The sequence below is a fragment of the Plectropomus leopardus genome, chromosome 16, assembly GCF_026936395.1.
Source record: "Plectropomus leopardus strain MGB_pleo_1.0 chromosome 16, ASM2693639v1, whole genome shotgun sequence".
NCBI classification, from domain to species: Eukaryota; Metazoa; Chordata; class Actinopteri; order Perciformes; family Serranidae; genus Plectropomus; species Plectropomus leopardus.
Genome location: NC_142191.1, coordinates 16,974,932 through 16,991,659, shown reverse-complemented (window position 1 = coordinate 16,991,659; position 16,728 = coordinate 16,974,932). Strand labels below are relative to the sequence as shown.

The following is a 16,728-nucleotide window of genomic DNA, read 5'->3' as shown; positions in this document are numbered from 1 at the left end:
TATATTTTTTTTTGTGAAGAAATTGGAAAAACAATTTTACTCAAAGCCAAAAACAAGTCAAAAGCTGCGTTTCCATCAAAAGCTTTCGGCTTTGTTCATTTTGGGCTTTTTCACCAGCAGGCTGGTTCTGTTCAGTTCAGTTTGGTAAGCATTTTTTTGCCTTTTCATTGTGAAAAGTTGTGCATGGTCCCTTTAGTTCCCCATTTTTCATTTCCCTTCTTCTTGGGTTGCCTGGCTCACAGTTCCAGCACAATTTAATAATTTTCACTGTCCCCTTTTAAATTAACTAAACTAAACTAACAAAAGTTTCTTATACATTAATAAACTATAACTATTAAAATAAAACAACATTTTGCAGCCGCTAGCAGCAGCTATAGATTGAGGAATCCATTTCATTCATCAGGACAAACTGAAATGAACAGAACCGACCTGCTAGTGGAAACACCCCATAAGCTGTCAAATCAAAGCTTAGTTTATTTTCAGGTGTGACTGGATCACTAAACTTTTGAACATCACACTACCAACATCCATAAGCACTGCCAACAAAGGCTCAACACCGTCCAGAAACTCAGGGCACTCAGTCACACCCAAAGGAATAAAATGCCATTCTATTTCTATGATCACACGCTACCTTTTGCTCTGGAGAAGCTTAAAGGGCCCTTACAATGTCCAATCACATAAATACGTTTTTCTAACATGTAGCTATCGTTTTTAGTAATAATAATTTTCTTTACAATTTACTATTTTCTTGTGTCTCAGCTGAAACTACTTGAACCTGAGGAGGAGACTGAAGAGGAAAAACAGTTCAGGGCCATTTACAGACAGATTGCCGGTGAGGTGAGTACACAGAGAGAGGACAGAGGGTAACACAGGACAGGTGTGGATGTCTGAATGTGTAAATATCTATGCAACAAATTGTTCCTCCCTCCATCAGGACATGCAGATCTGTGCCAATGAACTCAAGATGATCATGAAGAACGTACTCTCCAGACGTGAGTACACTGGAAAGACTAAGACCATATAACAATTATCACATAGTGGTGTCACGTGACCATTCATACCAAGCTGTCCTTCACAGATAATGACATAAAGACGGAGGGATTCAGCCTTGAGACATGTCGGAGTATGATCGCCTTGATGGATGTATCCTTACAGTTAGTTTATATAATAATAATAATATAATAATCCCACAAGTGACTGAGGCCCAGTGGTAGAAACAAGCGGAAACTTCCAGGGTTGAAAAATGAAGCAAACTCAAAGTGCCAAAAACTGCAGTTCCTCAAACAGCCACTTGAGGCTGGCTCCAAAAGCGAGTCAATCCTCACAGACACCCATGTTAAAATGCCTAAGTGAACAGCAGAAATAAACGTGTTTACAACATGTTTTTAAGTCACTTAGTCCCTCACTCTTCTACAGATATGCTCACTATGCTATAAAATGCCAAACTCGAGTCTCAAAAGGGAGTCCACCAACTAATGGGTGACATCACAGTGGCTACATTCATTATTTTTCCATAATCTATGGGTAGAACAGGCAAACTATTTTTCATTAATACTCCACTCTTAATTTGCTGACAAATCAAGTATATTTTTTTGAATGGACTTTGAACAACTACAGCACAGTGAGATAAGATTTGACACTACAAATGTCTTTGCGTTAGACAAACTTTAGTGAATTTGCATTTACTCAAAAGCACGTGTAGTAAATAAATATGTTTAGAATCATTTACTATGATGAAAATTATTTTAGTACTATAACAAAAAAATAAAAAGCACCTTTTTGGCTTCAAAATTGGCTTCACTGGATGTTTTTCCATGACTGGCCCTCTCTCAGACTGATGGGACGGGAAAGTTGAACCTGCAAGAGTTCAAACACTTGTGGAAGAAGATCAAGGAATGGCAGGTAGGATAACTGTAGCCACCTTATAGCCTCTGCTCATGTTTAACAAACCTTCACGTTTTTATCTGACTGTCCATCCAATAATATGTTTACAGCTGATCTTTAAACGTTTTGACAAAGACAAATCCGGCTCCATCAGTAGTTTTGAGCTGAGAAACACTGTTAATGCAGCAGGTGAGCAACAAGAGATACTTTATCCTTCCATTTTTAGACTGAATGCTTTTCTATTGCTTAGAAATTAAATTGGGATTTATAATTGCAATATAGTTTCAACTAAACTTTATTTGTATTCGTTGACAATCTCTGTTTAATCTTCTCCACATGAAGGGTTTCAGCTCAACAGACAGCTATATGACATCATAGCCATGCGCTACGCAGACGAACTCCTCAACATCGACTTTGACAGCTACATCTGCTGTTTTGTGAGACTAGAGGGCATGTTCAGTAAGTACACACACAACACATGAGCATGTGCACGTAAAATTAATAAACAATGTGTTTTAAGCACTGTGTGTGTCAGTCTCAATGCTGCATGCATTAGAAAATATTCTGATACTATGTGGACAAAGTTTATTTGAAATTCACCTGCTAATTTTATAAACATAAAGAAAGAGCCAGTAATAGTGACCTTAAAGGTTAGCTTAAGTATTTTTCAACCTGGACCCATTTTCCCCATGTTTTTGTGGCTATGTAACTAATGGGAACAACAATTATTGAGTGAAACAACACCACATTTGGTGCAAAGTAACCACTGAGGGCATGTTTCCACTGTCAATTTATATCCCCTAAAAGCACTTGGTTTTGCCGCTGATTTATAAATGCAGATCCCTGCAGAGAGTGAGATTCTTTTTGTGGAATCAGAAACAGCCCAAAGTCACTACCATCAAATGAAACTCCATGTAAATAAACAGTAATTTTATTTTCATAGAACACACTTTATAAAAAGTCAACAAAAACAAAATAAATATCGCAAAAAGAGTCTTGGTTTGTCTTTCCACTGTTCCAACAATCACCAACTATGGTTTGGATGAATTCACCCAGTTTGATATGAAAATATGCTGACTCTCTGACATGTTTAAATGACTATTTATTTGAATGGAATATGGTGGGTTAGATAAGAGTGATTTCAGGGTTGTTTCCGTTTAAACAAAAAGCATTTTTAACAAAAGGCTCTATCTCTGTGGGGATCCTTTTTATAATGTCAGAAGAATAGAGGAGAATAATAATAATAATAATAATCTGATCCTGTCAAGGGCAAAAACAAGCACTTTTAATGGATGTTTATTGACAATGTGCAGGTGGATTGGGGTTACATTGCAGCCAGATGCGCCTTTGTTGGCTGCAGCAATCTCACTCAACACTGGACTAACTTAAGATATCGTTTCCATTGGTCACGTAGACACAAAAGCATGGTAAAATAGGGCCCAGGTTGAAAAATACCAAAGCTACCCTTTAAGTTTGGAAAAGAAATCAGTGCTTACATCAGTGCTTTTACATTTTTTGGTACTTTTAAAATAGCTGTATGAAGACTGTCGGGTCTCTTGCAGGAGCTTTTAATGCTTTTGACAAAGATGGAGATGGAATAATCAAGCTCAATGTCCTGGAGGTAAGACAGTTTACATTTGCTCTATGATTAATCAGAGCTCTGATGTGTTAATAATAATGATAATTATACATTTTATTAATAGAGCGCTTTTCACAGTATTTAAAGACCCTGTGTTAATGACAAAGGGCTACACAGACTGAGTGACCAGAAAAACAGAAACACCTGTTGCTCTGTAATATTTACTGTGTGACTTAAAATGTTCAGCTTTTGTTGGGATTATATTTTGAGGCTGAATTTTTTGGTGGTGTTGTGATGGGCAAAATTATACTAAAATGGTGTTTTTTGTGTGCGTTCATTATAAAATACCCAAATTCAATCAAAAGCTCTCTGGTGTAAACTTTTGCAGTAAGCTTCACTAAAGATAGTATTTATACTGTTGTACTGGACTGCAATTGCAGCTGTTTCAATTTCTTTTTGGTTTTGGTCACTAAGAGGATCTTGTAAGTCTATTTTCTTTATTCTGATCTTTGCTTTCCATTTGCTCTCGTTCCAGTGGCTTCAGCTCACCATATACTCTTAAGTCATCTTCATGACCACTGATGTAGCTGCAGACAGCTGGCGCTCACATTCAAGACTCAGCTATCCTGGACAGTTACTTAACGTTCTTGTTTCTTAAGCATTATTGAACAAAATGTATTTTTGCACAAAGAAGCCTTGAAGTCAAAATGGTGACATTTAGATATCAGTCATCACTTAAATTATGATGGTTTTAGATTTAACACAAACTTAATTTTAGCTTATTTTTGAGTGACTAACATCCTATAAGTATGAAGCAGATTCCTGAAACGTCATTAGTTTTCTCGCCTCTACAGTGCTGATGAGTGACATACACTGATGAATGCTGAAGTCAGTGTAACCTGATAATCATGTTACATTAGTGTTTGGCATGAAGCAGCGCTGAGCCGCGAATCGAGGAGCTGACCTCTGATCTATGTCACAAATGACATGTGGTTAGTAATGTAGAGCTTAAAGTGTCAGCGTTTTAAAAAAATGTTTGAATATGAGAACTGAGTGAATTAACATTTTGTTCGACAAGAGAAATACTGGATATACTGTAGATTGTTTTCAAAATCTTGTGAGGGTGAACACTGTAAATTATATTTGTATTTTTATTGCTGTACACATACACACAAGTACACAAGTAGGTATTAAACACAAATCACTGTACAGTTAAACATACAAAAATTAAGGCATGACTTTAACACAGAACACATAAAAATAACTCTCTGGACAGTTTGGTCTGACGACCCTCACTTCTACTTTCATCTAATGCCCAAAATGAGAGTTTTCCAACATGTTGAAAAAAATAAAGGGGGCAAAGTCTTCATTACCAAGAATAAAGTCTTTGGGAAATGTGAAAATGAAAACTTAATAAATTAATGGACAGTTTATATATGTGATGATGATATTTTATAACCAACCCTATCAGTCAGGAAGGAATTAAGGACACATTTACTTTACACTGAAATATCACTAAAAAAAAATCAAATCAAATCAAAAGGGATATATTTGACTTTAAAGTAGGTGAGTCGGGATACAAATTCCATTCTTTATACAAGTACAAGTTGCTAAATATTAGCCTGTGGATTTTAAACGCTGAAGTTACTTCCCAAAGAGCACCTTCTATAAATATTAAGTCTGTTTACTTCCATGTACGCACGTCCCTTCCACACCAAAGTTAGGTCACTCTCAGGAACACAATGTTGAAAGACTTAAGAAAAGATTTGAAAATCCTACCGACAATCCTCAGAGCCCTGACCCTTCCTAGAATAAGAAAGCTGCAGAAAATCAGATAAAGCTCTGAGTTATGTCACTTGAGTCAGGGTCAGATGGGGCAGAAAACAAGTTTAGAAATAAAACATATCTGAATGTTAGGAGTCAGAAACAATGAGCTACTGGCTTGGCAGTATTTTTTTTTCTCATTCCTTCCTACCTAACACTAAACCAAAATACAGTCAGTGTTAAAGCATACTGCCTCCACTTTACAGTCAACTGCCAATACAATTTAGAAAAATATCAATGATGAAAACAGCTCACAATATAAGCTGCTTTGCAAAAGCTACTCTGAGGTGTTCATACCGGTGCAGCATAGTTGTGGAAATGTTCTGAATAATTAGCTTCACATATAATAATGACACATCTGAAGAGGGTTACTGTATGACTTTTTTTATGGTGTCACATCATGAATTCACATTGATAACAACAAACTTGTTAACCGACTGATCCAAAAATACAATAAAGTAATGAATCTTTTTACTTGTGAACTACAGATTAATTGCTGACAAATGCAAATACTTACGGAGCCCTTAAATTACCAAAAGGTGATATTTTTTGATTGGCCTGTCTTATCTTACTGTCACAGAGGTCACACAATACGCACAAGACCAAAGAGATGTGAAAATAAGACAATCTCCAATTGAAATTTTAATGGAAAATAAACTGCAAATCCTAAAGAACTCTGAAACAAAACATCAGTCGCTGTGTTTTACTGGATGAGACTTATCTGATTCATCACTTCAGTGCTGTTGTCAAGGCTGCACTTTACTGTCGTTGTCCACGTGGCTCTGCATGTGTTCAGGCAGCTTCTGCAGGAAAAATACAGTTTTCTGGTGTCATACGAACTGCTTCACTAAGAAGCCGTTTGCTAATTTTCAACTGGTTGAAAATAAGATGGCATGAGTTTATTACCTGCCGAACACACTGCTGTGTCATGAAAAAAGTGCTGCAGCCTCTCCAGCGACATTTGACTGATTGTAGATTTGAGTTGGTGTGATCGTGGACGAGATGCTGCAAAAGATGCTCCGCCATGCCGAAGATCAGAGGGCAATTCTGCCACTGAACAGAGTTCAAAAAGATGCATGTTATGATACAAGTCAAAGAAAGTCAGAAAATTTAACAAATCTTTAGATCATTAAATATCTTCAAGATGGAGAATTTTGGATATTTTACTTTTGCATGGACTGAAGTAAAGGCACTGATAAATGATTGCTCTGTGTATAAAGAGTTGTTACCCAGCAGCGGTAGTTATTCAGCAAGTTGAGCTTCACAGCTTGAACACTGCCATCATAACAGCCTGTGTAGACCTGGGGTGGACAAACAACGTTAAGATACAGAACTCCACAGTAACCGTTAATCTTTTCCAAAATGAACCTGTTGCCAGTTTTAGTCCACGTACCACACTTTTATGTACAGCCATGCACATCACCATGTCACTGTGACCCCCGTACACTTGCAGGAGGTCATGGGACTGAAAAGACACAAAGTTTAAATGAATAATTTATGGATTATACACCTAATGAACAAGAAGACAGATATAGCACTCAAGTCAAAAATCACTGCCCAAAACATCTGCAGTCTTCTAGAAGTCCAATTTAAGGCCTTGAACTAAGCAACGTCTATTTGTAACTGATAAAATGAAAAATAAAACTGTTTTGAGTATTCTACAGTGGTTGGTGAATCAATATAAAGAGATGCACATGGAAAGTAACCTTGTAAATTTGAGTGATAACTACAGTACCTTTAGCTCATAAACTCGGACCAGCTGATCCAGACAAGCTGTCACCATCACTTTTCCCAAAATGACTATTGATGTGACTGCATGACCGTGACCCTTGTAGATACGAACCAACTCACCCGTCTGCAAATAAAGATGGGCGTAAAATCTTGAGGCAACAGTGAATACATGAAACAACACAAGGAAAACACAAACCCAGAAAGAGACTAGGCATAAATTAACATTTATTTTAAAGCTGAAGAGTTAAGGTTAATAATCTGTAATTTTAGTTTATAAGACATCATACAAACTGCAAGTGCCTGTCCATCCATACTCAGAAATATTTCAATTTCTGGGAATCTTCAACACTTACGTGGATGTTGTGGGCATGAACAGATGTATCACTGGAGCCACTGAAGACCAGGTCATTCACCACCTGAAAACAAACAGGTCATCTCTTTGATAATCAGATCTACATTTTCTATACCACAAACAGAAGAAGTGGCCCTTTACAGACCAAATGTCTGTCAGAAAACAACAATTTAATGCAGCATTCAAAAGGATCTAAATATTTCGAGCTTCAAGATGTAAATACTGAGTTTCATCACTTACACATGCAGGTCTGAAATGATTTAGTCTCATTATCTGGACAAAAACCATTTAGATGTTACAGTTTAGAAGCAGGTTTATCTCTTTACCTTCATGCAGAGTACAGTTTTGGTGTGACCCTTCAGCGAGCGCAGCAACAAGCCGCTCTTTGCGTCTCGTACACTGATGGTGCTGTCGTAGGAGCCGACCAGCAGCACTCGGCGGGCGCCCTCCTGTGCTGTGCCCAGACAGCTCACACCTCGCGGGCCGTGGCACTCAAACACATCTAACTGCTTCAGAGTCTAACGAAAGAGAGAAAGAGATCAAGATGAGGTAAAAGAAAATATGGAGATAATAGCTGTAATGTTTTTACGCATCAATCAGAGCATAAAACTCTGGCAGACAAAGATAAAAGACGTACGCTCTCAAAAAAAGAGTGAAAATCACATGGCTACATTTACAGATATGGAAAACTACTTAGCTTGATCATTCACATAATCAGAATGAATGTGACTAAACGTTTAGTTGGTTGGTCTAGTCAAGTTATAGCATGATTGTTTTTTTTTTTGTCAATGCATAATAAATGACACCCACTAATGGTACTGCAATCTTTATTTTATTTTCCTGTATTACAATGATTTCACTCACCTTTAAGTCATAGCTAGCCACTGATCCATTGGCGAGTCCAGCAAACAGGATGTTCCAGGCAGAGTGCAAACACAACACTCTGTCCGACAGAGAGATCTGCTCCAGAAACTTTGTGGTCTAGAGGTATGGACAAAATTAAAAACATTAAAAAAAAAAAAAAAGAAAATGTTTTTAAAAATGCATAACAGAAGACAGGGGGATGAATCGAGCTTACAGAAGTGGTTGTGTAGTTTACAGTTTGACCAATTCAAAGAGTAAATTATACTGACTGGGTGTCACAGTGAAACCCGACCTACACCAGTAAAGCTGTTCTTTCTTCAACAACTGAAACGATGACCAGTCTAATTGGGGTAGAAACACCACATAGCAATCATAAAGAGAAATATTTATCACACGTATCGAGACACTTTGCACCTTTATGCTGTAACAGCGGATAGTCTGGTCACTGGATCCTGTGTAGAGGCGAGCTGGCAAGTTTGGGACAGACGACACCAGCAGACAGTTGACTTTGTCTGTGTGACCCTCAAACACGGCTTGGCACTCCCTGTTCTGGATACACCGAGACAAATATACATCTAATTATTCCATATACTGTTATTTAATGGATCCATTGTCTATGCTGCTTGGTATGCAAAACAAAAAATATAAAATATAGATATTAAAAAAAAAAATCATGATAAATATAATCTACAGCAGTGATGAAAAGTTCTTTTTTTTGGGAGAGGAAAAAAGTTATTTTTCATGGAAAGTAAAAAGCAGGAAATGAACAGTCTACATGGAGAGGTATCATTTTGGTTTGAAATACTTGCTTATTGATGAAGGAAGAATACAGTGGTTAACAGGGACAAAGTTTGGCATGAGTTGTTATTAAGTTGGAAACGTGATCAACATACCACCAGACTGTAGGCTCGCGCTGTGTTGTCCCCTGAACATGTGTACAGTCGACCTTCGTGAACCTGGAGGCCTTGAACAGGACCTGCGTGATTCGAAAAGGCTCCCACTGACGGCTCGTCATCCTCAACACCCTCTAAAATACCAAAACCAAAACAAGAACCTTAGAATAACTGCCTCATGACTGTATGCCTCCAAGTACCAGTGAAGCTGCAGTTACAATTTACATCCACGTCTATCAAGACTCATTCAGTATGCAGCCATGACGGTAGAAAATGCTTCAAATATGAAAGCTGCTGAGAAGCTACTAATTCGAAATTGTGGATGTTTCACACACACTTTTAACCTGGCAGCACATTGTCAACAATTCAGAAAAGTGTTTTGGTAGATTATGATGTCACAATGAACCTATGACATTGTGGATATTAAGTGTTTTTGTGTTTTCATTTGGACAAATTTTTTGTAAACCAGTGCTTGTGTGGAAGGGAGAAAAAAACCCTGTTCCCAAAAATACCTGTGTCTGTGTGGACTCAGCCAATACTCATCACTTTATCCTAATATGCTATTAGACATTATTTGTGAAATTTTGTGATAATTGGAGTATGAATTCTTGAATTATGGCCAAAAAGGTGTTTTGTGAGGTCACAGTGACTGTCTGACCTCCAAAATCTAATCAATTCATATTTGAGTCTAATGGAAGTTCATGCCAAATTTAAGAGCTTGAGACTGAAATATCGCATTCACGAGAATGGAATGGGGGGACAGACGGATGGACGGACAACCAAAAAACATACTGCCTTAGGCCACAGCTGTCACCAGCATGGAGGCATCCAAACATGGCCTGAGACACTTGATGCAAGCAGGAATCACAAGACTCACCTGGAGGAACACTGGCATCTTTCACCGGCGCCAGTGTCGGCTGAAGTTTCCTGAGTCATCAAGAGAGAAGAGTCGGTCACATTTTACACTTACAAATAAATTCATGCTTGTAATGTTTAGGATTCTACACCAAACATCATCTCACCTCTCAGCCTCATTTTGCTGAACCAACTGCGTGCTGAAAGAGTTGAGCTCCACACTGACAGCCTTCTCAGGAGGCTCTTGCTGGACTGGATCATTTGGTGTTTCCTCTGAGTCATCAATATCAATGACCACAACGTTAGAGGCCTCCACCATTTTGACAGAGGAGTCGCTCTCGTTTCCTTTATCATCGTCTGGTGCTGCAGCAGATGCATTTTGATCTCTTTCGGGGACAAAAGTGGAGACAGGCTTCTCTGCTGCTGGCTCTTTTTCTTTTACTATGCAGAGATTTTCTCCCGCTGCTTTCACAGAATCAGCGTCAGCTGACTGTGCTTCCTCTTTCGCTACTGTCACAGTCTGAGGATTTCGAAATGGTGATGTTGAGCACTCTGTTTGAGGTTGTGTGAGAGAGGTAACAGCAGCTGTAGGAGCAGCTAAGCTTGGTGAAGGAAGCAGCAGTGAAGGGAGCAATTCAGAGGAAAACAAGGGCACGGGTTTGTTCACAGGTACCTGAAGTGTATCAGAGTTGCAGGGGAGGGTTTTGGGAAATTGTCCATCTGTGAACTGCTGAACATTTTCTAGCTTTACTTGCATGGCTGGCAGGGCAAGGGGACTGATGGAAGATGCTGGGATTGTGGGACATGATTGGGTAGGGAAGGCACTGGAGGAAGGAAGAGGAGAGACTCCAGCCCTTGCAGGTGATATGGCGGCTTTCTCTGTTACATTAGATGCTCCTGAGTATCCTCCTGAAAGAGATTAAGAAAAGAAAAATTAAACTACTTGCTGCGTATGAAGCCATTTAAAGCAAAGGGTAAACCTGCTGTACCTTTCATCCCCTGCAGGATTTCAATTCGCTGTGCTCTCAGACTGTTGACCTCAGCAGTGAACTATAAAAACAGGAAGAACAGTTTAATGAAAACCCACTAAAAGACACCTGAGGAAAAGGTAAACATGATTGTTGTGTCTTTGTTAGTGGTGCCACCTGCTGTATCATTAACATCAGTCTTTGGACTTCTGCATAGGCAGCTTGCAAGGCATTGCGGGCCTGGACCAGAGACTTGTCCAAATCCTGCAACGTATGGCTCAGCTCATCCTCCCTAAGAGACACAGCCAACAGCTGGTCCATTTGGCACTGGTCTGTGGGGCAGAAAAACAAGAAAAAATACACAATGAGATTATTTACTTGATAACATTTTCTTTTTTTAACCCCACAACTTGACTGGAATCAAAATGCTGCCCATCTTGCAAAATGTGTGTTTTAAAGACAGTGCGCAGGCATTACCCTTTTCATTTAAGCTGATTTCAAATAACCTGGTACCGACATGTGACGTGTATATATTTACGTTTTCCCCCTTTAAAAAATAAGATAATAAAACAAAAAAGTAAGCTTCATGGTATAATTCCCCAAACCAAAAATTAGAGCGAAAAACCTAAAAGAAACTGGCTTTCTTTTAGTCTGTAGGAATCTCGTTTAGCCTGGCAAAACAGCTGTAAAACACTTAAACCATCCACATTTCCACAGCAGCCTGTTAGGGCATTTTTCATGTTAGTTTTCATATTCTTGCTGTGGGTCAGTGTGAGTTTAAGAGTATGGTTTAGACCTGCTCTAAATGAAAAGTGTCATGAGAGTGTGTTTTGATTTGGCATATAACAAAATATAGTGACTTGACTCAGTATTTACTATAAAATGATAATTCCTGAAAATGACAGAAATCTTTCACTGTATTTTACTATAACACATTATTAAACTTGGAAATTAAAATAATAGAATATCAGAATTACCTGGGTTTGACTTCGATTTCATCTTTTTTCCACATGGCTGCTGGTCGGAAATGTCACCACACTGAAAGAACACATGATAATTAAAATACACCTACAAAAATGTATCTGCTGGATGTATAAGCGATGCACAACACTTAACAACACAGTATACTACTCACCACGTTGTGTTTCCTCTTGCTTGCACCACCGCTGGCTCTCAAATCTCCATCATCATTTTCCAAGTATTGCTCCAACTTCACAGAGACAGCTTCAGTTGTCTGACTGCTGCAGCCTTCTTGTGCTGCACCAGGCTGCTCCACCGGCTCCTGCATCTGAGAATTTGACTGCATTTCTGTGTGAGAGTCATTATGAATTGTGTCTTGGGGCAGAGGAGGTAGTCCGATCCATTGTGCACCTGAAGGAGTGTCTGGGAATGATTCCCAATGAAAGCCTTCTGACAGAGTTATGTCATATTCTGCTTTTCTTGAGCTTTCTTGGTCTGACAGAGGGTTGGCCATCTCAATTCCAAACCTGTCAGAATAAAAACAGATAAACTGGAATTACCACCTCATGGTTGTATGTCTCCACAAACCACTCAAGTTGCATTTGGCAGCACAGAAGATCTATACAATCAGCACCTTTTCAAGGTTGACACCAAGATTAGTGTCACCAATTCCGCATCTGACCAAAACCTCCCTCAAGGACGTCTTGAGATATTGCGTTCATGAAAATATGACAGACACATGGTCACAGTGACCTTGACCTTTGACTACCAAATTACAATCAGCTCACTGATAAGTCCAAGTGGATGGCTGTGCCAAATTTGAAGAAATTCCCTCAAGGAATTCTTAAGATATTGGACTCACAAGGATGAGACAGGTGGGGTCAAAGTGACCTTGACCTTTGGCAACCAACATCTAATCAGTTCATCATTTAGTCAAAGAGAATGTTTCTGCCAAATTTGAAGAAATTCCCTTGAGTTATTTTAAAGATATTGCGTTCACAAGTATGAGACCAATGAGACTAATGACCTTTGACCACTAAAATCCAATCAGTTCATCATTAAGTCCAAGTGGATGTTTGTGCCAAATTTAAAGAAATTCCTTCAAGACGTTGTTGGGATATCTTGCTCACGAAAATGGGACGGACTTACATACGGATGGACAGACAATCTGAAAAAATAATGCCTCTAGGCATTAAAACTAAAATTTTCTGTTTAGCAAACAAACGTTAAAAGAGATACAGTTGAAAACACAAAAAGTTTACCTGGGCATGCCTTTGCCCCTCTCCCTTTTCGTCTCCTCATACAGCTCTCTCCAGCTCATCTTCCTATTGCTCCCTGATAGGCTGAACATTTTATCCAGTTTTGGTGTAAGCCCAGCTTCATTTCCCCCCTGAGCTTTTGCTGAACTGTGAGCAATTCGAATCTTGCGGGTGATGTTCGAGTTGTACTCGGAGGATGTGGTTGAACGTCGGCTGACAGAGATCTGGCTGTTGAGAGCACCCTGAGATACCCTCTCTCTGATGTCACTTTTCGTCTGCTTTGGATTTGGAGGGGCAATACTGGAGGGACAAACACTAGAATGGGATGCAGCAGCGGAGCTGTTGACCTGTGAGGATTGCACAGATGTAGCTGCAGCACAGGTGATGGGATGTGTAGCCTCCTTGGTGTTGTTCCTGAAGTAGCCACTGGCCACCTGCTCTTTCTCAGCCCCCCGGACACTTGCCTCACTGTTCTGCTTGCGGGCTTCACGGTCAGCTCTACACGGCTCCCTCACACCCAGTGCTCTTCTGATCTGCCGTAGCATCGCACTAACGTCGACATCCCGTATGGGAACTGCGTTGGTGGATCTGCTTGCTGCAGCACGTTGAGCTAAAGCTTCTTGTCCTGGCAGAGAAGATCCTGTACTGTCACTCTGGCCATGACCAAAGATGATGGCTCCGTTATGAGGAAGCTGATCACTGGTAAAGTCTCCGTCGTATTGCTTATTATAATAGTCATTCTGGCTCATGGTAGGCCATGCTTTTCCTGGTATTTTAGCGGCACCCCCTTGACCCTTCTGTTGTTTTCTACCAAGACTGTCTGTTTGAGAGCTCTCAATTTTGATAGAAAAGTGATGAGCCGATTGGGTGGACTGGTCTCGAACATCAGGGCAATGCGAAGTTTGACCTGCAGGCTCTCCTGACAAACAAGCCAATTTTCCACTTTGATTCTGCAGAGATGATTCTCTTTGGTGAAGAGGTCTTTGCAGACGGGACACTTTATTCTCTTTGTTTTGAACAACAGCATTGTTTCGTCCTTGCTGGTAGTTGTCCTGTTTCAGTGTACTAATGTTAGTTTGTTTATCTTGTTTCACCTTCACTACTTTAGATACCACTTTGTTTTTACTGCCAGCTCCCTGTAGCATTGCTGCACGCTTCTGACCAGCTATCTGCTTTTGTTTCTTTTTTTTCTTTTTCGTGGCTTTCTTCCTGTAATGAAAAGAAAAACTGTTATTCAAACATATTGCACCATGGAGAGAATACAATGCAAATAGATAAACAGGGGAAATTATTACTCCTCTTTTTTCAGTGTCTTGTTTCTCTCCAGGATCTGGCATACGGTCTCTTTGCCCAGAGTCTTATGCAGAGAGAGGGCCTTTACATTCTTATTTATCAAGCTCTTCAACTTGGCTATGTGTTCAGCGGTGGAGATGTGCTTAGCATACTCATTTAAACCCATGGAGGAGGATTTACACGCCTGACACTCATGACGGGAATCCCTGTTAATGAAAAAACATAACAACAAACAGCATTCAGATATGAGTAGAGACAGTCAGAATCTCTGCTTTAAGCTCTAGGAACTGATTTTAAGATCAAAACAGTAAAATTGTGCCCATGGAAGTACTGGGTCAATACATGTTATGCTTATGTGTTCTCAGTATTGCAGTCAAATACTCTGGTGAACAGGTAACATTTGATATTTATTGATACTTGTGCGGACAACACGAGTGTTATTACAATATCAAAATGATATACATATCTTACTTCAAGTAATATAAAACTGTTTCACTACAAACATTTTTTAGCACAAACTTGTTGAATGTTAAAATATAATTACAAGCAACTGTACAAGAACTTAGTCTAAATGGCATAGGTACTATATGCTACAAATACACTGACTGTGGTTACATGGGCATGAACAACCCGTTTATGAGGCTTATCCTGGTTATAATCATACTTGGGATATGGTGTTTACATGAGCACAGAGAAGTCAGGTTATTCACATTCCAAATATACATCCTGATTTCTTTCACAGTACTCCAGCTAGCATATTTAGGTTTTTCACTAACAGAATATGCTGTTTACATGCTCAAGCACGCATTGATTGAAATTTTATACCAGGGAGATCTGCAACAGTACAAGAGTTTCAATGTACAATAACAGTTTCACAGTATGATGTTATACAACATTACACCAATATTTCTATTCATATTAGTAACACTAAAACCTACAAGAAAAACAAACAATGTTTTTTTGTTTTAGTTGAACAAACTTTATTATTGTTGCTGAACTTAAAACTATTTTTAAAAATGGAAGCATGATTCTTCTCACATTTTTTTATTACTGGAGATAACCAAATGTACATGGTATGACAATCACCTATTTACATACCATGGAATACATCGAAACCGGTATACCGCTGCAGCCCTAATATATAGCTGAAAGGAATATTCCCGAAGAATGCAACCTTAACCCATGTTATGCATAAAGTGTTATCACAGAAATAGAAAGGGGTTTCTATGGGCGTCATCTTTTTCCTTCTTTAGTCAGATCACACTACATCACTTACCAAAATGTCTTATCAAGGGCATCGTGCATGTTTACTGATGTATTTTTGCATCCCTCATGAAAAATGATTGATATAAAGATGTTTGACTAATGTTACTCACTTGCCCAGCACTATGTCCAGCTCTCTGTGATGCAGCATACTGTGCACATGCTGTTGTGCTTCCTGATGTTAAGAAACACAATGTCAAAATTATAAATCATTTGTGACAGCACTATATTGTTAAAGAAAAAACATAGCAACAAGCCAGCACTGCTGCCTATTAAAATGTCATATAAAAGTTAGAGCTACTTACATGTTTCAAATGAAACTTGCGACACAAAATACAATAGTCTGTTTGGGTCTTCTGGGAGGATTGTGAGTTTTGGTTGTTCTTCGCAGGGCTTTTAACCACCTTCTTGTGTGGGGTCTGAACCTTTGCCATTTTCTAAACAGGTGAAAGAAAAACAGCACACATGTAAAAACGAAGATGTGCAGCAGCATTAAATCGAGGACAAAGAGCGGCTAACTGCAGTGCATCATATCGCCACAGCCTGGAGGGACCTGGAAGATATACTGCTGGTGGCATTTATGTTGTATCGGCATTGCGGTGAATGCAGGGCACAGTTTATAACCAACAAAACACAGACATAACCGAGTCTAGACTTACAACTGCAGCGCAACGTGGGTGTAAAGCCAAAGCCAACCAGCGTTCACTGAGACGTTAACACATTTGAGCTGGACTAACGGATTACCGGTCACTGAGTTACCATTCACACCAGCCGCTGGCCAATGTTAAGAGCACATAAATGAACTCTTAACCGACTCTACTGGACTAATTAATATGTAAATATGTCATAATTACCAGATAGTTTTCACATGGCATCAAGCCTCTACTGCAGCTCCACCGCCATGTTCGCGTACGTCGATTACGTAAAGATTACGGCGGCCAATCGTTCGCAAAAGATTAAACCGGAAGTTTGGCGGCGGTGGGCAATCGCCATAGATCTACAA

The 16,728-nt window shown here is 39.3% G+C and overlaps 2 protein-coding genes across 4 annotated transcripts in view; one reads left to right on the top strand and one right to left on the bottom strand.

The window, feature by feature from the left end:
* The window catches only part of capn3b (calpain 3b), a 19,933-nt gene extending 14,172 nt beyond the window's left edge, over window positions 1-5,761 (top strand). For both annotated transcript variants that reach the window (XM_042503049.2, XM_042503048.2), the window contains 8 exons: window positions 760-837; window positions 935-992; window positions 1,079-1,143; window positions 1,834-1,902; window positions 1,995-2,073; window positions 2,227-2,343; window positions 3,447-3,505; window positions 3,999-5,761. In XM_042503049.2, the coding sequence (XP_042358983.2) occupies window positions 760-837; window positions 935-992; window positions 1,079-1,143; window positions 1,834-1,902; window positions 1,995-2,073; window positions 2,227-2,343; window positions 3,447-3,505; window positions 3,999-4,025 (552 nt within the window). In that variant the 3' untranslated portion in view covers window positions 4,026-5,761. The remainder of the gene's footprint in view (window positions 1-759; window positions 838-934; window positions 993-1,078; window positions 1,144-1,833; window positions 1,903-1,994; window positions 2,074-2,226; window positions 2,344-3,446; window positions 3,506-3,998) is intronic.
* On the bottom strand, window positions 5,656-16,728 carry znf106b (zinc finger protein 106b). 2 transcript variants are annotated; one of them, XM_042503045.2, is made up of 21 exons: window positions 16,580-16,728; window positions 16,031-16,162; window positions 15,839-15,900; window positions 14,465-14,668; window positions 13,173-14,378; window positions 12,086-12,437; window positions 11,928-11,988; window positions 11,128-11,282; window positions 10,972-11,032; window positions 10,150-10,891; window positions 10,005-10,054; window positions 9,128-9,261; window positions 8,649-8,783; window positions 8,235-8,351; window positions 7,697-7,888; window positions 7,372-7,434; window positions 7,023-7,142; window positions 6,681-6,752; window positions 6,517-6,588; window positions 6,194-6,340; window positions 5,656-6,090 (listed from the first exon to the last, which is right to left on the bottom strand). In XM_042503045.2, the coding sequence occupies exons 1-21, from the start codon at window positions 16,598-16,600 to the stop codon at window positions 6,034-6,036; spliced, it is 4,155 nt and encodes a 1,384-aa protein (XP_042358979.2). In that variant the 5' UTR covers window positions 16,601-16,728; the 3' UTR covers window positions 5,656-6,033. The 2 variants fall into 2 exon arrangements, with proteins under 2 accessions (XP_042358979.2, XP_042358981.2); XM_042503047.2 differs by lacking the exon at window positions 16,580-16,728 and adding an exon at window positions 16,385-16,540.

What these genes read in the sequence shown, in the direction of transcription:
- znf106b (XM_042503045.2), bottom strand. Translation starts at nt 16,600, where the DNA reads ATGCCATGTGAAAACTATCTG. An exon ending in CGCGAGCCTACAGTCTGGTG is followed by an intron (nt 8,784 to 9,127) that starts GTATGTTGATCA and finishes CGGTGTATCCAG; the next exon opens with AACAGGGAGTGCCAAGCCGT. An exon ending in TGAATAACTACCGCTGCTGG is followed by an intron (nt 6,341 to 6,516) that starts GTAACAACTCTT and finishes AACTCTGTTCAG; the next exon opens with TGGCAGAATTGCCCTCTGAT.